At 37.1% G+C, this 25,688-nt stretch overlaps 1 protein-coding gene across 1 annotated transcript in view; it reads left to right on the plus strand.

The window, feature by feature from the left end:
• FGD6 (FYVE, RhoGEF and PH domain containing 6) overlaps positions 1 to 25,688 on the plus strand; it is a 95,220-nt gene that overhangs the window by 25,718 nt on the left and 43,814 nt on the right. The window contains exons 3-5 of the mRNA XM_081058919.1: positions 7,355 to 7,505; positions 16,487 to 16,554; positions 16,638 to 16,668. Of these exons, the coding sequence (XP_080915045.1) occupies positions 7,355 to 7,505; positions 16,487 to 16,554; positions 16,638 to 16,668 (250 nt within the window). The remainder of the gene's footprint in view (positions 1 to 7,354; positions 7,506 to 16,486; positions 16,555 to 16,637; positions 16,669 to 25,688) is intronic.

Genomic DNA, 25,688 nt, shown 5'->3' on the forward strand with positions numbered 1-25,688 from the left:
TGCTCTATTTTATTTGGAGGCAATTCTAAGCTCAATAGAATGCTTTTCTATTTGTATTAACAAAAAGATTTCTGTCCACATTTCTTGAAGAGCATTTTAAAGAATTATTTCTGAAACCCCTCCAAATTCTAAGAAAGCAAAATTGCTGGTAATTAAATGTTTGCTGTTTATTTTAGCTACTGTTTGTGTCAGGAAACATTTTTATGACAATTTTTTTCCTCTCTAGGTAGGAACAGCCCAGGCTTGAACCAGATGCCTCTAAGCTAAGCTAGCGGGTGAGGCGTATCTGTTGGGCTGTGATCAGTCCTGAGCTGCTGTGTCATTAAGATTGGACCAGGAAACCGGGAGGGCATGATCCTCCTTACTTATAGGCCAGAAGGAGCATTGTGGGGGATGCCTGATAATATGGTGCTGTTCCCTGTGGCATAGTCACAAGTTGTGTCATTACTCTGTGGCCCCTGCAGACTGTGAACAATCTCTCTGCAACCTCTTGGTGTTTTTTAAAGCCATCAACTGGCTGGCCAGACGGTCTCTTCACTTACTTACTATCTTGACTCAGGTTACTGATTTTCCCAAATATGTCCCTATGGGCTGTAAGGCGAAAGGCATAATGGTCTATGTTACCTTTCCCACCTAAGTAGTGGTTAAAGGAATAACATAAAGACAATTTTGAAAATGGGCGGAGCTCCAAAGCTGGAGGGGACGAGGAGTGAAGGGGAGGCACAGGAATCAGTTTTTCATTTCCCTTCCCTTCCTCATCACCCTGGGAAGGAATAAGCTACTCCTAAAGAGTTGGTGCTCTGATGAACCATCTTTTATAAAATTTCCATATTTTCTAGTTCTGTGTGTGTGTGTGTACACACATGTGCTGTCTTTGAAAAAGTAATAATATGCATAATAAAAACGTTTGTAAAAAGCAGCAAAGGGTAAATTATGAAGTATCTTTCTTACCTCAGACTTTAGTCCCCAGAGGCAATCATTGTTACCAGCTTCTTCTGAATCTTTGTGGAGCAAGCTATCTACCAGCATAGTATTTGTATGTGTGTTTGTTAGTGTGTATACATTTATATATTTACATATATGTATACATATATACACATACTCATGTATACATATGTATGTGTGTTTGCGTTCTCTTGTTTTGCGTTTCACACAAATGAGTGCAGACTGCTCTCTGTACCTTGATTTCTTTTTAAAGAAGCAATATTTCTTGGAGAGCAATCTATCATCATGCATAGATCTACCTCAGTTTCAAAATAGCTGTTTATTAATTTGTTGTATGGACTTGCCCCAATTTCTTTTACTAGTCTTCTTTTAATGGCCCTTGCTGGAATCTCCTTTTAAAACAGCTTTTTTTGAGGTTAAGCCTTAATAACTCTAAAACTACTTGCATAAAAGGGGTAGGTAAATATCTGGGTAGGTTCTCTTCTACTTTAAAGAGTTTTTAATTCCATTTGTTTTGTAACCCATTTTCAGAGTTGTCCTAGATGTCTATATTTTAGATAGCAGCCTCAGTGTACTACTGATCCTGACTTTGTTTTTACTCTGTAGGGTACAACTTTAAGAATCCTAATAGTAAATGCATTTCTGGGGAGAGGGGTGGTAATGGTATTTATAAGAGTAGAGGTTGCCCCCGGAAAAGGATGCAGGCCTGTTTTTCAGAGCCATCACTGAAGCCTGGTATTCCTTCCTAACAGTCACCCAAAGCCAGTTTTCAAACAGTCCTCCAGTTTATATTTCAGGGAAGCTGGATATTTCTCTGTGGTTTCTTTTCTGAAGCCACAGAACCCCAGCTTGCTAGTTTTAAAGGCTTGGTTAACACCTAAAATCCATGAACCAAAGAATAAAACACTAATCATGTGTATTTCGTACTGCAAGTTTTTTTTTTCTGGTAACAAACTCCTGCTGTGCTCTCTTATTTTAGTAATTTTATTTGTTTGTATTCTGTGGTTCTTAATCAAAGCGTTTAACTCAAAAATAGTTAATACACTCATCATACATGTTAAATTATAGATTTTTAAAATGAAATCAAGATAATAAATTCATTAATTTTAGAAATAAAATTAAGTTTGCCCTAACCTTTAGGCAGTCTCAAAAGGAGATTAACAATTAATGTATATTAATTAAGAAACTAATACATATATACCTTTCTTTGAGGGGAAGGATTTCTGCTGTTACACTGTGATAACATCAGCTATCCACCGCCTTACATTGAAGCATCAATGTTTCTTTTTAGTCAAAGGCGTTAGTAATGGAGAAGACCTAGCAGGTGATCTGGTTTACTTCTGGGCACAGAGGGGTCACACTTGTTGAACCTGATATTTTCTCAGGTCAGATAAGTTTGCTTCATACTCTGTTATCTCTTGGCTTTTATGTTTTGTCACTCTGGCTCTGCACACATTTAAAATAATTGCGCAAGATCCTGTGTTTGGAAACCCTAAAAACATGATATAAATATATGAATCTTGTTTATTAGAGGATGAAAATGGCCACGTATGACTACTTCACGAGTTGTGCCCTGTTTCCTAAAAGAAGTAAAGAGAGATAACTTACTTAGCGGTAGTTCCCATGATAATCCTCTCAGTGGGGCATGGAGAAAATTCTACAAGTACTGTGTAATTGAGAAGGGGACTCGAAAATGAGAATAAGAATGATTTTAAAATTTTGTGTTGATTTGATTCACAGTTTTCAACCTTACCCTGGAATCTGCAATTCCATAATGGAATGGAAATAACAGAGTAAAAAATTTTCTGATGAAATTTAATAGAAACCGCTTTCTGGTGAAAATTGTGAAACAATTTTACATAGTTGGCATATATATATATGATATATAACATTCAATTTTTTTGGCTAATTTTTCCATGTAATGTTTATCCTTGAAGTTCTTAATAGTAGTTTTTTCCACTCAATCTGTGATAAATATGAAGGCAGCCAAAGGAAACACATGATCACCAAGTCATAATGAGACAGCATTTGAAACAAAATGATAACAACATCCTGAGGACGAGCAGGTTCTGTTCAGTTTGGGCCAGGAGCAGAAAGAAGAGGAAGAGACAGATCACAGAAGTTCATATTTACATGTTGTGACTTGGAAATGAGAAACTTCTGAAGGTGAGGGGATTGGAATGAACTTCTTTGACTTTGGGAGGAATGACGTACCACATTCTTTGTTTAAGAGGCTCAGAATAAAATCACAGGCAAGAGAGGAAAAAGAAACTGGATTTGTCAACAACAAAGGAAGGATTCAGTGCTTAGAAAGCCTTCTTCAGTTAACGCTTTTTCTCTTCCTTTTTCTGCCATCTTATCCCCTCCTCTTGCTGGAATTAAGTTAATGGTAGTTCAGAGGGATGTTTTCGGGGTGATGCCTGGCTCAGTATTGTGTAGGTTTTACATTCCTGAAAACTTTTAGGGGAAATGGATTGAATAATTATTTTTTAAAAGACAATACCTCCGAAAAGATCATTCTTGATGTGACGTCTTACCTGAAAGAGAAGTTCGATGTACTCCCACTAGAGGATATATTGTCCATATGTAGAAAATAACATAAAAATTAAGTAATTTTTAAAAAGCAATAGCGTTAAATAATCATCACTCCAAATGTATGAGATCCTTGGCATGTGGAATTGAAGGAGTAGTTGCCTAATGGGTGGGAAGTTACTTCTGGCTTTACGTTTCTCTGTCTTCATTCTTCCAGTGTATTTGAAAAAAATTATTTTCTAGAAACAAGACTCCTTGCAAAAGCAAACCTGACTTGGAAAGGATGGCCTGGGAAAATAGTCTTCACTCTGTTCTGGTTGTTGCAGCTTACTTTCCTTTTACTTCGATTATCAAATTATGATATAATTAGGCAGGAAAGTGTAGAGGAAACACTATGTCCTATTCCTTTCACCCCCGTGCAGAGGGTGTTAGGATGTCATCTTCCTGACAGTGGAAAGGAAATGTACATAACGAGGGCCCCAAACTCAATGACTGGCATCAGTGAAGAATCCATATTTCATTATTCGAAATCTAAAATTACCTAAATGGATTTGAAATCTGTTAACAATTTGTGGGGAAACAGACTGATTAAAAGTTTTCTCTATTTAATCACGTGGAGATGAACATACTAGGTATACGTAAATACTAGATGTACTAGATGTGCATGCTAGATGCCACCTTCCTGATGATGCTGCTCAACTCATCTTTCCTTTAAAATCAGTTGCCTTTTAACGCTTCCGTTTCAATTGATGTCACCCTCATTTTGCTGGTGACTATTCATGAAACCTTGAAAGAAGATGAGTTTTCACAATCTCTTTAGCCTTGATTTTTCTTGGCTCTGACATCCATCCCTCCCTCTCAATTCCTGATGGAGCCGGCCTGGTTCAGGCTGCCTGCACCATTGAAATTACTTGTGGCTCTCCTGCCAATTCTGTCGTTGTGCCCACACCCCAGTCAGTTCATTGGCATCAGGGTACAAGATTAATCTTCCAAAAACCCCACTTTGCTCACTTTCTTCTCTCCTGAGCTTCAGAAATTGTCAGTGGTCTCTGCTGTTCGCTATCCAGGTGTGTGGGAAACACCTTTAACTTCAACTTAGAGATCATCAAGGGGATGTCAGCGATGCTGTTAAAAAGGGATGTCCTTTTCCCTGGTTAGGTGGGGCGGGGGGGTGAAGCAGGGGCTGTGCTTACAAAGTTTGATTGACTGAAGAGGTGCCAGCCCTCTTCCCTACAGGCACCGACAAGAAAGAAGTATGGTAGTGACATCCAGCTTGGAGGTCTCTTAAGGAAATCGAAGAGGTCTCCTGGGAGATGTGAGTCTCCTTGTTGAAGGCCTGTAGGATGAGTATAAACTTTTTAGCTGTTTTTCATGCCCCTTGACAGCCTGGCATCTGTCGTCTTCTCCAAGCTTGTTTTCCATTAATTATTTATTTATAGGAAACTCCTGCTGTAGCCACAGTGTTCTTTTTGTTTTCTGAAAACAAACATTCCCACCCCCACACCATTGATGCCCAGGTTGCCCCTTCTGTTTTAAACTATGTTCTCTTTTTAGTATTACCCCCCAAACATTTCTTTGTGATCCCCACTACCATAAATATGCACTATTTGAACATCTCCTGAAATTGAACACCCATTGCTTTCTAATGCCATTTTTGTTTATAGTAAAAAGTAATTGAAGGCCTGTTATGTGTCAAGCAGTATGCTGGGAATTCAAGTGAAAACAACAATTTCCTTGTCCTTGGGAGTTTACATTTTAATGAGAGAAACTAATTTACCACCAAGTGAAGTCGAGTGAGATAGTATAGGATTCGGAAGAGACACGTAAACTAATTTAGGTTCGGGTGGGCGGTCAGAGGTTTTCTGTAGGAAAGCAATTTTCAGAACTAAAATCTTCCAATGTTTTATTATAGTATGTTTTGATCCGTGTCATTTTAATATTTAAAACTTTTTTTCTTGTTCTTAAATGTTAATTTTTGTAAACATTTATATCTCTAATGGATGTGGTAACCAACTGGTTACTATCTTCTTAATAATAGTTTCCCAGATTGTTGGATCAAGAAACGCCTCTCAGCTCTCCTTTTAGATAAAATAAACTCAATTTTCTCACAGGTGCCACAGCCTATTACTGATTATTTGACATTTTTATATTGTTGAATCCTAAAGGCCGCTCAAATAGGCTGATCCAAACAAAGCCAAATTACGACGATTTTGTTACAAGCGGATTTGATTCAGTGGGGAGGGTTGGGGTCTGAGGTTTTGTATTTCTAAGAAGCTCCCTGGTGGTGCAGACACTGCTCATAGATTGTGTCTGGGGGACAGGGTTTTGTAGGATGGAAAGAGACAAAGACTTAAGACAAAAACAAGTGAAGGAATATGTGTTTCTTCTATTTATATGAATGAATCCTACAGTCTGTACATCCTGTCAACTCTCCTTTACTCTTGCTAATCTAAATCAACTGGTCACCCAGCTGGAGGGGGCTCATCTCCCTGCACGGACAGACAGTGGATCTCGTCAGTGTTCTGATGGGAAAGCTTCAGCTCTTCACCCCCACCCCTCCCTGGGGAGTGCGTCTGCTCCATGCCATGGGGCGCTATGATAAGGTGTGCAGCCACCCATTTGAGGCTGTGATATGACTCCCTAAGGCCTTCCAGCCACTGAGTAATAAGAAAGCCCGTCTTTGGCAGAGGGAAGTGTTCCTTTTGGCGTTCTGCCCCTATCCGACTGGTTTGTTTAACAGTTGGGCTCCAGGAATGGCATCTGAGGCAAGTCTTCATCCTACAGGAACTGGCAGAAAATTCATCTGTAGCTTTTAAGATTCCCGTTAGAAATTCTCATGACTGATGGGAGCCTTGGCCGTTGCGTGACCTGCTAAAGGGGCTTGCCAGAGTGAAATGCAACTGTCTTTTTATTCTGTCTGAGTGTGTCTCCTGATTTGCTGTGGATTTTTTACTGACTTCTGTTCTGCAGATATCCTTGGAGACTGCAGACAGGAAAGCAGTTGTTACAGGCAGTGTGTCCCTGCGTCTTTACAAGCAAAGCTAGAAAGTATTGTTTCTGTCATCTTCCTGGGGAACTTTGCTGTGGAATTCCCCCCTCACATTGGATTGCAACAATGGCAGTTAGGTTCAAGAGATCTGTCTCAATACAAAGTGGGAGATGACGATGTCAGGCTGCTGAGGAGGAGTTGCAAATGGCTGGTGGAGTGGTTTTCAGACCTTAGCATGCATCCCCTAGGGGCCCAGCACCCCTAGCGTTTGTGATTCAGCAGGTCTGGAGCAGAGCCCGAGAATTTGTAACATCCTCTTTCCTTCCTATGGCTTATGATGTGGTTACGTAAAAGGCAGTGAGTTATACCCAGGGAGGCAAGCACATGTTCACCATAGCACACGCATTGTTGATTGCCGTGACCATCGTTAGCTCCCAATCCTTGTCGATTTGTTAGCTAAAAAATAATGAAACACTGAGACCCAAGGAAGCAGCACCCCTCCGAATGTTCCTGCGCACGTAGCCAATTTCCCTTTGTGGTAGCCTTGCCCACCCTATGAGGCTTCTTGGATTATAGGAGGAGTAGACACCAGATCTTCTAGAGTAAGGATGCACTGAAGCATAGGTTGGAGTCAGCTGGGAAACGTGCTTCTCACCCATCTTCTTATCACAAAAATACATGGTTTTTAAGGTGATTATTTTAAACCCAAAATGAATTTGGGTTTTTGACAGCTGATTTGGGGAAAGGGAAGTCGGGCTATTTCCATCCCTCTAAATCACTTAGATGTACCTGACTTGCATCACTTAAATCACATGGTTGATTTTGTTTGTTTCTTGTAGTGTTCCTTGTTTTTAAAGGTGACTAATGCTGTCCTTTCTCCTGAAGCAGTTCTGGGGCATCCCAGGGGGGACACAGTGATCTGGATCTCTGTCTTGGTGACCTGCCTTCGGATGAGGAGGAAGTCATCAACAGTTCTGATGAAGACGATGTCAGCTCTGGTTCTAGCAAAGGGGAGCCTGACCTGCTGGGAGATAAACAGGTAGGTGTTGGTATTTTTGTGTTTATTGCCCTCTCGTGACATTCAGAAATATTTATCAGCACGATCGGCACAAAATCACCAGTTAGTTGTCTTAAAACTTATAAAACATTTTTCTAATTTAAATGTAATGCCTGCTATAATGTAGTGCCTAAGATGTTATATTTCCAAGCGCATATCACTTAGAGATTATTTAGTAATTTTTGAGGAATTAGTTTTGGTAATGTCCATTGTTTTTCTTTTGATAACAAAAACCCCTCTTAGTATTGTTCCTTATACTGCTACTGATTCTACTTGAAAGAAAGGAATTAGGTGAATTTCAGAGTCAGCCAGATCCCCTAAAAAGGGATCGGATAAAGATTGCTGGTCATCGCACATCAAGATTTCCTTTGAAATAATCCAGTATGTGTGTATTATCAGTATACGTGAAATAAGACTCGCTATGCATTGATAGTTATTTAAAATGTGTCACAAGTACAAGGAGGTGATTGTTTCTCTAGATTGACATGAATATCTATTTCATTTTAAATCACATTTGTTTGATTGAAGACATAATTACAGTGGAAGAGCAGTATATTATCAGAAACCCCAGAAAGTGTTGGGATGTTACAGTAAGATGGAATTTGAAAGGACCCAGATATGCACAAGAGTATCAAGCCATGGATACTCCTATGCCATAAATTTCCAATCTGTTATGCTTCCTGTTTAATATATTTTCATGTTGTTTAAATTCATTTGCAGCCTTAAATGAATGGGACATGTGGTGTCATTGTCTGGATTTAAATTCCAGCTCTCCTACTTACAACCTGGGCCTTCTTGGGCTAATTATTTAACCTCTTTAGGCAAAAGAGCCCCATTTTATGAAGAAGAGAATAGTGCTTATCTCACTATAATATAACATATAATATAATATATATAATATAATATAATATATATAATAATATAATATGATATAATATATAATATAATAGTGCTTATCAGGACTAACTGATTTGATATGTGTAAAGACGTAGAACATTGTCCAGTGTGTGGTAAGAACTCAGTGTTTATTTCTTGCAATACTTCATTTCTTCACTGAATCAAGGAGTTGGGAGTAACCACTAGAAATTACTTAGCCTTAAGGCAGATGAGTTTGCAAGACACCTAAGACAGATGAATGACTGTTCCTAAACCATCCTTCAGCACTATGGGATTTGACTATCAAGTACTTCCTTCTGTGTTTTATTGGTATCTGTCTTGCTCTGGTTTAAAAGCTCATTTTCCTTGTTGTTTCTTCACAGATATAGATTCTACAAATACTTACAGGATTTCCATTCAGTCCCAGGTACTGTCAGAATGTTCTAGACATAAAGCAGAGCTCATGGTCCCTGCTCTTGAAGAGCTTACATACTAATGGGGCAGGAAGGACCATAAATGCATAAACAGTAAGAGCTTCAGAGAATTTCATGCTAGGAAGGGTGTAAAACAGAGTGAGGTGCTAGAAACTGAGGAGGCTACTTACGATGAAGGCTGTTCAAGAAAGTGGTATTTAACTGAGGTGTAAATGACGGACAGGAGCCAAAGCCTGCAGAGTTTGGGGAAGAGCCTTCAAATGGTCTTCCTGTCTAAGGTCAGCCTTTACTCTAATCAATTACAAGTGCTTTCTTTTCCTACCAAATACTGTTTTCTCTCATTTTGTTTATTTGTTTCTCTTGCTTAAACCCTGTCCATTCCTCCCTCCCCCGCCACTTCTTATAGTATGGTGACCAAAATTGGTGTCCACATTCTACTAGGATCTCACCTACACATGACATAGAGGAAGGATTAATCTCTAACCTTTCTGTGTTATGCATCTTCCCAGCACATCCTGTCATAGCGCTGCCTGGTTGACTCATCTGTTTTGTGGCCATTGGAGACTTCCAGGGTTCCTTCCTCTGTATTCATGCCTGTTTATCCCTTCCCTTTTAGTATTTATATATTGGGTTTTTTTGTCTTTAGTTGCTCCATGTTGCAATATCTCTGTTAAATCTTTTTCTGTTTTTAAAATGACATTATTTCTTCAGTTACTCATCGACATTTAATATTTTTGCACCTGAATCCAGTGTATTAATAATTTCCCTTCTGTCGAATCATTACCCACTCTGATGAGCTTCATCTGAGACAGCAATGGCAATAATAAATATTATAGACTAACTCTCCCTTTTGGACAGTTACTGATCCATCTAAGCACAGCCTAGTGAACGCTTTTAAGTAATTTGCTTTCATAGTGGTTAAGAACACAGTCTTTGGAGCCAGATTGCCTGGGTTCTCACCACTTATGAGCGCTGTGATCTTGAGCAATTTACTTCTCTGTGTCTTAGTTTTCCCATCTGTAAAAAGAAGAGGGATAAAGTGGACACTTGTCCTTATTTTCTGAGATTATTGTGATAAATGATTAAACACTGTTTAAAACACTATCTGACATAAAGTGAATACTCAGTAGATTTTAGCTATTATTATTGATCCATATGAAAAGAAGCAAGCAAAAAAGTATCTGAAATCAAGCTTTACATATTTATTTGGCATATTTACCAAATAAATATATATTGTTTCAAGTTTGCCTTTTCTTATCTTTGATGAATAAATCTGAACCACGTGTATATAAAAATCAATATTGTATTCTAATAGAACAACATGAAATTTGGCATCCTAAGACCCATGGTTCAGTCCTAGCTATGCTGCTTACTAGCTGTATGACCTTGGTTAAATTATTTTAAAAAGTCAGTTAGTTTATTTACACCAATCTCATTTCACAATGGATTTTTCATGACAGCAAAAAAAAAAAATAACGTAATACAAAAAGTCAAACTATATAGTTAAAGAAATCAAGATGTTAATAAATAGCACTGGAATTACTGGAGATGCAGTTATTTCACAGGCTGTGTGCTTTGAAATGTAATTTAAGTGAGGACTTTTCATTCATTAACTGACAAGTTGAGATGCCAAATACAGCCTGTCTTGAGGTTATGTAGTGATGGATGTGTTTCTCCATCATTGTTTGACTTGGGTCAGAATCAGCATTGTTCTTACAAGTTACAAATAATATAGAACTTTTTATTTTGTTTTTGTTTTTTTTTTTTTAGCTACCTTTGACTTTGTTTACTTTGAAAATGATTGTAATGCGTTGAATCATTTTGTAATAATTGCTTTTTTTTTACTTCTGTAGTTTTCCTACTTTAAAAGGTAAAATAGACAATACAGAGACTTCTAGAATTTTAGAATTCCAAAAGGCCTTAGTCATCTAGTCTGACTCCCTACCTTTTCACATGATGAAATATCTATAACGAGCTTTTAGTTGTTTGAGTTTACATTTTCATGTTACCCAACCACGTACTCAAAAGCAGTGCTCTGCTCTTAGATTCTCAGAACGTGGTAGCCACCCTGATACACATTGGCTTCTTCGTACATACTGACTGCACAGTGGACCAGGCACCATGTTGTACACAGAAGGATAGAGGAGTGAATAAGATCAAAGACTAGAGGGAATTCAGACATGTCAGCAAATAAACGTGACCCTCTGGTTTAAGTCCTATAAATACTATACGAATAAGAGAATAATTTTATAATTTGGGAATTGTAGGGAGAGACTATCAAGGCAGCCGTCGTAAAGGAGACATCTTTCGAGGGCGGTCATGAAGGATGAGTTGGAATATGACAGGCAGAAATCTTTGGGGCGAGGGGGAGGTGATGAAGAGGGAAGGACAAGTATAGTATGCTGGGGCAGACATGTACCGGCAGAGCACACTTGGGAGTTGCAGGGTAGTTCCATTCTGGCTGGAGTTGGGAGAACACTGTTTGGAGGAGGAGGAATGAGACGCATAAAGATAACTAGACACATTGTGGATTGTCTTATATACATGGCAAAGGAAAGTTTAGTTTTTTTGCCCCTAAGTGATAGGGAGCTACTAATGTGAAGTGATAGGGAGCTACTAATGTGATTATATTTGCATTTAGAACTATTGCTCTGGTGGCAGTGTAGAGAATGCATGCCGTGGGCTAGATCTAGAGTTAAGGAAACCACTTAGGTTACTGTAACAGTGTCGGCAAGAAATGAGGAGGCAACACCCATGGAAAGGAGCAATTCAGCTTTAAAGAAATAGTAAGAATGACAAATCAACAGGACCTGATGACTCAGCTGTGATGAGAGAAGGTGGAGGAGTCCAGGTTTCTGGCTTTGTTGAGTCGGTATCTGTAGTATCTAGCATGCAAGTACTTGATGGCTTCTTTAAAGAGTAAAGGTCATCAAATGCTTGCTTTATTCTTTGTGAATCCTTCCCTGAATTACACACACTGTCTGATTATGCTCTTTACTGTTCTTCAAGATGTCAGCATGCTTGAGTAGGTGTCCTTATAAATAGTTATTTGTATATTTGGATCATTCCCATTATTCACTTCTTGAAGGCTAGGGCTATTTCTTACTTATCTTTAATTCCGTCTTCTAACACCCACTTCCATGCCCCATCTCAGACCTACAGAACCTGAATTTCCAAGTTACCTAAGAATCTGGAATTTAAGAGTTGTCCGATGGTTCTAATGATCAGTATGTTTTCAGACTTAGCTGTAGAACAGTGAATCAGCTGACAGTGGAGCTGTTTCCTCCCACTAACCTTGCTATCAAATGATGAAGTAAAGATATTCCAGACTCCTTCCTCTTGGAAATGATCTCAGAATAAGAAGGGGGATAAGAAATACAAATTGTGCCTTTAGTGGCATTAGGAGAGAGCCAAAACCCCAAATAACAATATATGAGTAAGGGCTACCATTCCCACCAGGAATGTATAAAATGTCCCAGTTTCTCCACATCTTTACCAACACTGGCTTTTTCCTGACTTTTGATTATAGATAGCCATTGTGTGGGTGTGAAGTGCTAGCTCAGTGGGATTTTAATTTGCATTTCCCTGATGACTAATTTTATTGAGCATCTTTTCATGTACTTACTGGCTGTTCTTTATCTTCTTTAGTGAGATATGTATTCATATCTTTTATGCATTTTTTCACTAAATTGATTACTAGAGTTATTTATGTATTCTGGATACAGAATCATGATTTTTAAATATTTCCTCCCCACCTGTGGTTTATCTTTTTATTTCCTTTATGGTGTTTTTTTAAGCATAACAGTTTTAAATTTATGAAGTGCAGTTTATCAATTTTTTTTCTTTTATGGCTCATGCTTTTGGTGTTGTATCTAAGAGCTGTTAGCCCATACCAAGGTCACAAGGATTTTCTTCTATGTTTTTTTTCTAGAAGCTTTATCGGTTTAGCTCTTACATTTAAGCCTATGATAGATTCTTAGTTAATTTTTGTAAATGTTATCAAGTAGAGTATTAGTTCATCTGTTTGCTTGTGGATATCCAATTGATCCAGCAATTTTTAACCATTTGTTGGGAAAAAGAACTATCCTTTCTCCCATTGAATTACCTTGACAATTTTGTCAAAAAATTCATTGATCGTAAATTTAAGGGTATACTTCTTAATTTCTTCTTGTTGATCTGCCTGTCTTCATGCCAGTACCAACCATTTCCCCCCCAAAATTTACAAACTCAGTTGAAAAACACACATACTTTATAGTCACCAGCCCCGGTGCTGTCCCTTAATCTCTGCCACACTCTGTCTCACTGACTTGCCATCCCACACCCGACATCTGATATACTTAATGTTTAAATCTTAGGATTTTAAAGTTGAAAGCTCAGCACTCATTTTCCAGGTAAGGAATGTCAGGCCCACTATAGTTGTTCTTCTGGTTAATGTATTTTTGTCCCTGGCTATAACAGAAGCATAACTGCCTGGGGATAACATATTTGTTACCATGGAGTCACTGCACAATTCTTTCTAACCCAGGCCCTGGCAGAACAAGGTCCTGAGGAGTTTAAAAAAACAACAACAACAAAAAAACGGTTCAGAGTAGAGATGGAAAACAGTACAGGGATAAAAAGAAGAAAGGAAATAAATGGTAGATGCCAAAAATAAAGTACACCTACTTGAAATTTTTGTATAGAGCTGGTACACGTTTTAGGTGGCTCTATTAAACAAATGCTTCAGCATCTATAGTGTGCTTCAGTTTCTTTATAGCTACTGCTTAAAGCACCTCTTGACTATTAAGGGACCTCGCATCACTTGAAAATGGAGCATGCAGAGTCCAGGCTGCAGTTCTTTCAATAGTTTAGGTTTGTTTTTCATTTTTAATGCATTTCTTTTTGTTTTCTAATTTTACAAAGATGTATTTTATAAATCTTAAACTTTCTAGCTACAGAAAAATCCATTATAATATTTAGAAAAGCACTGATTTGCTAAAATATTTTTCAAAACAATACGTGTGTGTGTGTGTGTGTGTGTGTGTGTGTGTGTGTGTGTGTGTGTGTGTACACACACAGTCCTAGTTAGGAGTGCATGTCTGATACTTGGTCTGCGAGATCAGGCTGTCCTTAAGACTGCTTCCTGAGGAATGTTAGCTATGTGTAGTTTAAAAGATGAGTGAGTGGAGTTGAGTATCTTTTGCCTCATCCTGTTCAGTTGAGCAACACTTATCCAACCTGTTAGTCACAATTATCGAACAAACTGTCTTACAAAAAAAAGAATTATAGCGAGGATAGAGATCAAAGTCATCTATCTAATTGTCCCTTTAAAGATAGTTTGGGATCTAAGGTTAAGTAACAAGGAAAAATATTCTAGGCTAATTAGACTAGACTGCTGTGCACTGTGAATTAATCAATTGCTCTTTAAAGCTTATTTTCATAAATTGTTGGTTTTATAGTCTACTCTGAATATTTTTTGCGTAATAATATTTCTGATGAAAGGGTTAGGATTTCTTGATATTCTGTGTAAATTGTTCTGTAGTAAAATATGAAAACATCAAAGGGACAAATACACACTGCAAGAGTAGTGGTTGCTCCGAGAGGAGGAGGAGAACTTTAATAGTATATGTAACAATGTTTCCCCCCCAAAATTTAAACCAAATATTACAGTCTGGTTGGATTTGTTAAATCTTGAGGAGATCGGTGGGGAGATATATGTGGGTATGTGTTTAGCAGTGAATGTTTGTGAGGGTATGATTACCAGAAAATATTGAAGAATTTTTTAAGCCTATGATAGATTCTTAGTTAATTTTTGTAAATGTTGTCAGGTAGAGTATTAGTTCTCTGTTTGCTTGTGGATATAATATTATAGAAGAATTTCTAGGTTAAATATTGGGAAATATGGGTTCTCTTCTCAACTCTGCTAATAAACAACTCTGAGTCTTGACAAATCCTTGTTTTAAGTGGGTCTTCTTTGGGATTCTTCTCTTGGTCCAATTCTCACTTGATATATTCTTTGCATTTGATCTCATTCGCTTCTATGGCTTCAACTACCATTTATGAACCAGTGGTTTTAAATATACTAAAAAAAATGAATCTAAAGATAAAGGTCTCCTTTATATTTATTATAACTGGCTGACTTCTTATAAGAATATAAATGACTGTAATAAAAAAAATCTAAATTTGAACATGTTACAAAACCTTGAGAATCCTCTCCCTCTACTTACTTAAATGTCACCAGTGCTTTAAGGGTTTTCATGTATGTATATAGAACATCAGCACGCATACTTTTTAAAAATCATTAAAATGCAATTTTCTGAAGAGCTTTATTCATCATTAAACTGAATCTATTTTTATACCTTAATTCTAACCCTGAAATTCTGGAAGCACGTAAAACCATTTTTGTCCAAATCAGGAACTAAGATAGTCCTAAGGACCAATCACAGTGACGCTCAAGTAAACGGACATGCTAGGATAATACAGGATTTCAATTTAGCACAGAAGACTACTTCGCTACCGTGTGTGTTTTTAAATGATGAGAAATCACTACCATGATTTTTTTCCTGTCATTTCATTAGTGACTGACTACTGGACTGTCACGGTCACTTTTTATCCTTATTGTGACATTGCCGTGTTCAGCTGCACTCTGCGTCCTGGTATTGCCAGTGTCGGCATGAATGCGAAGGGGCCTCTCTTTCTAAAACAAGATCTGACATTTCTTCAAGAGAAGCTTCAGCATATTTTCCTTTTAATGGCAACACTCATAATTTTCACTTAAGATGTAATATCTAAAATGTTATAATTGCTTGTTCCTTATTTACTTTCTTTTGCCCTTCACTGTGGAATAGTGTGCAGATCTCTCACCAGAGTAGAAATGGAGAGAAACTTCTCCTTTTTGCTAATGCCCTAGAGTCAAAGCCAGCTCTATCAGTTTTTAAGTGAAAACAACTACAGCGATCTCAATCCCTAAATATTGAGTGCTCATTCCTAATCACCTTTTTTTTTTCCAGAAGTGTACTTTTTTTTCTCCATTAGAGTATTTAATTTGCACACAGAGCAGTACATATTTAAAGAATTTCATTTTGACTCTTTAGAATAAAACTGCCTTGACTATAAGAGCATATTTCTAAAAGGAATTTTAAGTAAATTGAAGGGAGCCTGTGGCTGCAATGTTGGGAATGTGTTTGGTGGACACTGTGAAAAAGAGCCCTTTTCAGACTGCACTTGTCTGACTTTGAGTGGCTTTACTTAGGATGAAGTTCTCTTACACATTTCTGTTGGATATTCACTAATCTCACATTACTTGTGTGTACCCCAAACACTCATGTTCAGGTGATATCTGTAGGGGTCATTTCCCTTGCAGAATGTGACTTTGCAGTTTTGAACTCCTGGCAGCTGTGCTTCCCCAAGGCTCTGGGGCTTCTCAGGGAAGTCCATCAGTCTCGCGCTGATGATGGGTGAGGATTTCCGATTGCTCTCAGCTTCTCCTGTGTCGTGGCTTAATGACCGTATCTAATTCTCCACGTTTGTCATTTGAGATGTTATAGAATATGAAATGTGTTCTAGTCGGGAACTTGTAAGTATCAGAGCTTGAATTTACATCTGACTAACTCAAAGATGGTCTTCATTATCCTTTGATGAGTTCATGCTTTCTTAATGCGCTCTAATCCACAGGATGAAGATACTGGGATAAAAAGTAAAGTCCATTATATTGCCAAGGAGATCATGAGCTCAGAGAAAGTGTAGGTATCTAGTTTATAATTCAGAAGACTGTTTGTTTCCTTATTGGCTCATTTAAAACATTTTTCATTGCTGTGTTTTACAGGTTTGTGGATGTGTTAAAACTTTTGCATATTGTAAGTATCTGCTAATATTTTATTGAAATCTAAGACTGTCTTTTTTACATCTTTCCCTATCCCTCAAAATTTTCAACATATTTAAATTAACATATATAGATAAATATGTATGTGCTTTCTAATACATGGTTATGTTTTTAAATTCACACATATATGTGAATATAGAAGTTTTCTAAAATTTATGTATCTCATATACGTGTAGTATATCCAGATGATTTCTGAAAAATAGAGAGCCTTTATATCTGTATCTCCAAAGTTTTCAAACTTTCTAACTTCATAATAAAGAGCTTTTAAAGTGATAATATTTCTTCTTGGGCATTTGCAGAAGTCTGCTATCTATCGGCAGAATTTTGCACTAATATAAAGAATGTCATGATCAGTGTTAAATTCTGCTTTTCTATTTGAATAAGCTCCCAGAGAGACACTTAAAATAGACATTTTTACAACTAACTTTTTATAGTTCTATTTTCAATTTTTATAATTTCCAACTAGAACGAACCTGTTAGGAAACAATTATGATACATGTCTGGCTGCATATTCATTTTTCTCATACACTTCTTTGTACCTGCACGTTTTTACAAGTTTCTTTACACACTGGCAGTTAATGTGTGTTTAGCATTACTTTTCCAGTTGTATTTTGGTACAAGATATTAAGACTTAGCAAAAAGAAGGGGTGAGGTAGAGGAAACAATGAAAAAAGAAATTGAAATGAAAATGTACTTAGATGGTGTAATTATTAACGTTATCCTTCACTTAATTGCTAAGAAATGGTAGGTTCACAAAATATACACCCACTTATGTCTCTGCAAAGAGTATCATTATCATCTGAACATTAAAACTGGGTTCCACTTAAGGGTGATTCATATTCATCAAATGATTCCTTTGTGCTCTATACTTGGTGTAACAGAAACACGGAAGCCTAATTCCTGTGTGAAAAATCTCTAGTTTTGGAAGCATTTTCTAAAGTAATTCTTAACAATGCTAATTTGTTTTGTGAAATTATTTTCCTGTGAATAGTTTCTCACATAACTCTTGACTATATTGGTAAGTTCTCTCTTGTAATTCATTTTTAAAGACTATAGCACAATATTTGATCACCCAAATTTGTGAGTTTCAACTGTATTGTCATTTCAAATAGATGACAATAAGCTTGATAAATAAATCACTTTTCAAAGTAAATTCTATGTACATTTGCTGCTATGCCCTGAACCTCTCTATTGTATAAACAATTATAGGGATAAAAGAAAAAGCTAAACTACTGGAAAACTCAGAACGTATCTCTAGGAGGAGCAAATTGTGTGCATTTGACATTATTTTATGATAGATATGCTTAAACAGAAAGACTTCTCCAAGGCAATTTTAATCATCTACAAGTTAGTTGGGAAGCTCTATTGTTAACAGAGACAAAAGGTGCTATGGAGTCAGAAAGACCTGAGTTTGAACTTCCGTGCACTATGTCAGCAAACCTTGCATGGGACAGGCGTTGCGGGTTCTGCTGTGAACCGGGTCCCTGCCCTCGCAGTGCTCAGTCTAGTGTAGTGCTTCTTACACCGCTGTGGTGAGGGACTGCATTTTAAAATTTCCAATCTATCTGGGCCAGAACCAATGTAAAATACAATAAAAATGTCATGGTCATGTCAGATTGACATAAAAGTTTTTGGTCTTTTACTCTCTTTCTGACCAATATCTTCACAGACGGATAATAATTTGTGGACCATACATTGAGAAGCTTTGGCTTAGTAGGTTCTGTTTCTTAACCAGAATTGTAGAAAGTAGTTTAACCTTTTGGGCCTTGCTTTTCCTCATACGTAAAATGGGGATAAAACTACCCATCTCTCAGGTTGTGAGGATTCAGTGGAATGGTATGTGAAGGAGCCTAGTATTGCACATGATATATAGTATTCTCAAATTGCCTTTCCATTACCTTCTTCTCCATCTTTTAGGTCATCAGTGAATGGGAAGCATTCATTCTATTATTACCAGGCAGTTGACTTTTCACTTTTTCTAATGTGTTTTTGTTTTTGTACTGAACTTTCATTTTAATGAAGGAAATTTTGATTCTAATAGGTAGGGAAGCAATTAAAAGCTTGACCAGTTTCTTTATTTGATTATTTGAAAATAGATGTCCTATTCTTACCTCTTTATTTTTGGAACAAATTATAAGCACTGTAAGAATGGACAATCAGATCAAAGTATTTCCCATATAACCTCAGATCCAATTGGATAGATGGCCTTGGGCTCTTCCCAGCTGCTTTTAAACAGAGTGAATCATCTATAACCCACCTTGACTTGTACGTTCTCAAAACCTCCTAAGCCTTTAATGTAGGAGTGCTAGTAGATCATCTGCCAACCTAATATTAACATCCTGTCTGGTATGTGCAAATGTTAACTCAGCAGAGCCCAACTCTAAACAATAGCGCATTAACCGGTATGAGCCATTACTAGGAGTGGCTTGGTACCAGGATAACGTGGGTGAAGCCAAAAGAGTCTCCTGCTTCATTCCAACACCCCACCATACTATTGAAGCTCATATTTACTCCTCTACCGAAAGTACCCCAAAAAGATAGCACGTGGATCATTTTAATTCTGAGCACTGCTGCTATCTGATTGCATCTAAATAAATTAAATTCTGTGTTACATGATAGACTATGTCTGCTTTAAAATATGTAAACAATACACTTCAGATAATCCAGTGGGTGTTTTTTGGAAATCAACCAGCTATCCAAGTGGCTTGGGAGCAGCTATTGTTTCAGTTATACATAATTTCCGATGAATAGTTATCCATATTAGAGACTCTAGAATAGCGTTAATAGATCTTTCTGTGGTGACAGAAATGTTCAATATTTGCACTGTTCAATATGATAGTCATATTTTAAAATGTTAATACATCATTGTAGTTTACTAACATTTCTTTGTTTAGAATTTGATAAATAACTAGGTGAAATAGCTCATAGACAAAAATTTTAAAATCTAAACTAATGAATTTCATCATTTAAGTTATTACATTGGGAGGCAACAGACTTGGGTGGAGGGCACACAGTTGAAGAGCCAGTGTACTCCATTGAGGGCTTGGATTCATCTGCCTGATGTTTGTGAGAAAAAATTGGTCCTGCAGAGGTGGTGGCAAGACTTTACAATAATGGTTTCTGTGGTACATACTCTATAGTATCTGCTATGAGTTCCTGGACTTTTTAAAAATGTCTAATGTGCACATTGTCTCTAACTCAATACTCTAATGAGTCCAAAGAGAAAGGAGATTCCTAAAAGTCAGTCTTTCCCTTTTCAAAATGGTAGTGCCATCCATATAGCTGTAAAAACCAGAAGAGTAGAATTTATTCTTCATTCCTCCCTCTCACTCCTCCAGCCAACCCACCAGCAAAACTGCTCATTCTGCTTCTTCTTTACTGCCACCAACCTGTCACCTCTTACTCAACCACACCAGCCTCCTAACTGGGCTTCCTATTTCCATTCTTGCCCCCATTCCGATCCGTTCCTTATATGATTTTTTTTCTTATAAAAATTTGAGAGTGATGTTCTTAAAATATATGTTAGAGCATGTCACTCCCCTGCTTAAAACTCTTTAAGTGATTCCCATTGCATTAAGAATTAAGTCCAAGCTACTTACCAAGGCCTGTAAGTAGGATGACCGTATGTCCATGCCTGCTTTGGACAGTCCTGGTTATGTCTTGGCAGAATATTTTTAATAGAGCTCCTTTTGCTGTCAAAAATGATCCACTTTGGACAGTAAATTATGGTCCCAGCCTCTAAGGTACTCTGTGATTTGCCTCTGGTAATGAGATGAGACATTGTAGGAAGGTGGTATTTGCTCACTCACTTACCATGTTCTGACCATACCCACCACCTTTCAGTTCTTAGTTTAGTGCTCAGGTTATTCCTGCTCAGAGCTCTTGCTACTGCAGTTTCCTGGAATGTTCGTTTTTCCTTCATTTTGATCATAGCTAGTTCTTTCTTTATCCTTCCAGTCTGGGTTTAATGTGGCCTCCTCCGAGAGCTCTTCTTTGACCATCCTTTTCTCTTTAACTCTCCTTGTTTGTTTTCTTCTTAGCACTTAATATAATTTGGATATTTGTTCATTTACTTGTTTATTTTTGGTCTTCTCTACTAAAATGTAAGCTACATAAAGATAGGGTAAGCTACATAAAGATAGATATATTTTCAGCACTACCATTGTTCTTGTTCACTGGAAGGCCCTCAGTAAACGTTTATTGAATGACTGAATGTGACTAATTGGTTAGTGGTTAAGACTATGTGCTCTTAGATAAATTAGCCAAGCCTTGATTTTTTTCTTCTGGAAAATGAGAATAATAATAATAATTAAATAAGGTTGGTGTGATGATTAAATGAGATCCTGCAAAATAAATGGTCAGCACTAAATTGGTTTTAGACTAAGTGAAGGGCCTTCAATATCAAGTGCTCTGTTATTCAGAATGTATTTATATAGATTTTAATCAATACTATTTACTTTTGATGTTATCAAGTAAGCTTTCAATTAAATCAATCAAAATAGTCTTTGTTCATGAAATATACTTTACTAGGTTTATTTTTCCACTAGAAAGTAAACTCCATGAAGGCAGAGATTTTTATCTGGTGTGTTTCTTGTTATCACAGTAAATATCTGTTGAAAGAATGATAGAAAACTGATGAGTAATACTTGGTTTGGTAAAACTCTAGTTATTTATATTTGTTTTTCCTTTTTGTGGCAGAAGTTGTCCAATCCAGAGATTGCTATTATATTGTATATACATGTAAATTTTAAAGATAAAATACCTTAGACAGCTAATATAATTAAGTATAAATGAAACAGTATTTTGGGGTTTTGTTTTTGTTATCTAATTTATCCTCTGATTGGTCTGTAAACAGCTCCATAAATTTATTTCATAAATGTCTAAATAGCATGATTTTAAAAAATATTTTGAAAGGAAATGATCAGAGACTTTGAGGTCTTTTGGACAAAGATGTACTTGTTAAATAGTAGTTAAGTGGTACTAGTAATTAAACATCTTTGTTCCACTAATTTCTTTAGGTTGGGGCATACATTACCTTGAAAATTTGAGAGGCTCTCAATAAAATCTATAGAGTGAGAGGCAAAGCTTCTTGGATTTCCAGATGTGTATTAGTAAATAGAATATATATATTTTTAAAGCATTATAAAACGAATGAAAGACTTCTTCATAGATGCCTCCAGTCTTTCCGATCTTAAAATCACTTCACCCTGTTCTACTGAATACTCTCTGTCTTTTGAGTCTTGTGAACCATTTATCATTTATTCTTTGGTTGTAAAGAATCCTCCTTAAGCGTCTATTGACATGGCTACCAAACCTTCACTTTGGAGGGCTGCCTTCCTGTGAGGACTGTCCTTCACTGAATGAGGTGCATTGCTGAGAGCACCTTTGTCTTGCTGCTGTGTTTGTTTTCCTCACTTTGGTTTGGTATTTCCTTCACTTTATAGGCCTCTGTTTCAGAGCTCTCTTTTCCCAAGCTTCCAGGGACCTACAGATTTTAAATGATGTTCATGTGATCAGGTAAATTAACCTTTCATTAAATAAATGCCATTTTATTGAGCATCTTTAATGTGCTTTCCAACATGCTAACAATGTTATATAAATTACCTGTTTTAATCCTTATAGCAATCCTATCAATCCCCTATCAAGTAGATATTATTTCTATTTTTCTAAATGACAAAAGGGAGCTAACTGCCAAAAGTAAACCACCACTGAATGGCAAGGCCAGATGTGAACACTGCTGTGTCTGAACCCTTGTGCTTAGTGGATTGTTCAGACTTGATGAAAATTGGTTTCTTGAGATCTCTAGCATGCTGGATAGGGTATAGTGTTGCTTTCAGTATATTAAGTTTGTTTTCAGATTTCTTTCCGTTGGCCCAAGATACCAGAGAAATTCTAGTTTTTCATCTTTAAAGATGAAAATGAAGGTAGGTATTGGTCCTTTAAGATATATTATGATGATTACTTGTTATTAAGGGAGTTGGAGACGAGATAAAGGGTTGGTTTCAGTGATGTTTTATACAGTTTTGCATTGATGATCATGCACAATATCACTAGGTTTGAGCATATAGAGAAGTAGAAATACTTTCACTGGACAAATATTTTCATTTTAAAACAAAGTCCAATTGTTAAAATGGGGACTTTCCCGTCTGCTTTAACTTCATAGTTTCACACTCACTTCTGCATATTTATCAGAGCCCTTTGACCTTAGCAGCTGCTTTGCTTTTGCTTAATCTGCAGTGATTTTTAATGTCCTTCATGAAGGCTGGGAGCCCTGCAGAGCCCCCATCTCTCCATGTGTCCTTTGGTCTTTGTAATTCACTGTGTCAGGCAATGGTTAAGTAACGCCCCAAGGTCAGGAAGCCCAGTCGGGACAGCTGGTAATTAAGTCACTTACTTCTCTTTGGCACTGCAGATACAAAGCCGGACCGAGGAACAAGGCCATCTGTTTTGTGCTTCGTTGCCTTAGATGTTCGTACTTGATTTTGTTTCCATTGATTTTGCTTAGGTCTCACCCAAGTAATCAGAGCTGGTAAAGCTAGTGTGTTCATACCTCAAAGGAACTGACTTTTTAAAACTTGGTCTGGTTCTTAATTTGTGGTTTTCTGGGAATTACTAAGAACAATGTGATTATATGCTTTATAATTCAGAAGCCCATTTCTATTTCTAAAAATGCCAAGTTGAACAAGCATTTGGTTTCTGGGACCAGAAGCTAGAGTGTAGGTGGTTCAGTTTTGCATAGCGACTCTGGTGGATTTGCGTTAGTAGACTGAAGTGTATGTATTTGACATCAGTACATTTTGATGCCTAACAGTTTCACACTCAAACCCTTTTAACCCCTTTTAATTACCTAGCTTTCCCAGTGTGAAAAAGTATATTCTAGATCTAATTTTTGAAGTGCCAGTCCTGCGATCTTTTGTCCTCACTGATTTAGTCAAAGAGGTGGTAGTGAATTTAGATTCTTCTGCCCCAAAATAGCTTTACTTCTGGCTCTTAAGTGTCATCACACTTTCCCAAATTATCCCGGATGTCAGCGTTTAGAAAAACAACCAGACATGTGTTGTAATAATCCTTTTATTAAATTAAAAAAAAAAAAGATGTTTCCGCATTTCAGTGGCACCAGGTCTAGGAATGATTGAGGTTCATGAAGAGCTGAGAAGTTAAAATTCTGTGTGTCATTCCTGTGTGAACACCTGGCCCTGGGACCATTACACATTCTTTTCAAGGGATGGTGGCCCCGAGGTGAAGGATTGAGATTGGGGCCATGGCTGCCGTGTGTGGTTCTGAAGGCCATGAGTTGTGAGTAGCGCCTTTGGTGTGAGTTGGATTGGCCTGGAATAAGGGGCACCGTGCCCTTTTCTGTTTTCAAAAAGGCACCATGAAGACTGGTGATTGCCCTGGTAGCTTGTTAAGAATAAATACCTTTCTGAGTCTCAGGAATAATTCGTAATAAGTAGCTGGATATAAATTCTCTAAATCCCTATAGTCTTTATTAAATATTCTTCTTTTGTTTATTTAATTACTGAATTTCTATTTTACTCTGACTTGCTAGTGATAGTTTTTATTTTATTTATTTATTTTTATTAGTTTCAGGTGTACAAAACAATGTGTTAGACATTTACACTCCTCACAAAGTGATAACCTACCTCCCCCCTTCTACTACCCCTCTGACATCATATACAGCTGTCACAATTTCATTGACTATTTCTTATTCTGCACTCCACCTCCTATAACTACTCATAATTTTTAAAAAGACATTATGGGCTATTGGTTCATCCAGAGTTGCCTCTGGTGTGCGACAGGGGCCTTCGGTTAGAGGTGGCCATCCCACAGGTTAGCTCAGTGTGGATTTGGCTGGTTCCTGTAAAATGTGTCTTAAATAAACAAGCTTCCTTTTTGGCAATGGTGACAGACGTATGGAATGCAGAGTTTAGCAAAAACTATGTCAAACAGAGTTCTTAAGCTACGTAGCAGCTTAATGTCTACTTTCACTGGTGTGACTGAGGAAATACCTTCCAACTGGAAAATGAAAGTCAACCTGCTGCCAAGGGACAAACAGATTTGTCATTTATTCTACCAGAAGAAAGGCCAGTACTTACTGCTGTGTTGAACATGGAACTCTTGTGTCTAAATTATATTAATCATTAAACTGGTAAAAAAAAATACTATGAAGATGTTTAACTGTTGTGATTTGAATACATTTACAATTGAGGAAATTATTCGTGATATATAAGTACATTCTATAGTGCCGCATGATGGAAAATCTATTATGACTTTCAAAGTGTTAAGTAGCCCTATTTTCTCCTAGTAAATGTGAGTGCTGATAGAAACAAGCTGTTGGGATGTGGAATTTGGCTGTTATCCATTTGGTTTCTGGAGATGTTTTGTGTAGTTTTCTGGATTAGAGCTTATGCAAGTTACAAATTCTTATTTTATATTACAGTAATTAGTTGTAAAAGTAGTTCTTCGGTTACTGTAAGTGGATGGCTTGTTTTTGGCTAATATGATTATTGGGTAGATAAAGTTAGTCTCAAATACTGAGGCCTAAGTGAAAGGTTTTTTTGTGTGTATGTGGCAGGGGAGGTTAGCATTTGTTGAATGTAAGAGGATTTGACTTGTCAAAAATAGCCATACCTTAGAAAAGGAATCCTTTCATGTATTTTTAAATTATATATGAGCTTTTTGTCTTTCACAAGAAGCATAAGAAATACAGTTAATGTGTATATGCTGGAGGCAGGTGTTGAAGGGCTCGAGAGAATCAGTAATCTTTTTTCCCCCTGTTTATTTGATTTGCCAAGTGAATCCCTGAAGGGAAAAGCAGTTGGACATAAAGGTAAAGGAAGATAAAACCTGGTAGAGTCTGTTTTACCAAGCATTACTTTAAGCTTTTAATTAAACTTACCATTTCTATAAAGGAACCTTTTTTGTTTTTGAATCCTCAGGATTGTGGAATAGATTCCACTATTGTTTTACTTATATCTTGAGGCCTACCCTCAG

This window comes from Rhinolophus hipposideros (assembly GCF_964194185.1).
Source record: "Rhinolophus hipposideros genome assembly, chromosome: 9".
NCBI lineage: Eukaryota > Metazoa > Chordata > Mammalia > Chiroptera > Rhinolophidae > Rhinolophus > Rhinolophus hipposideros.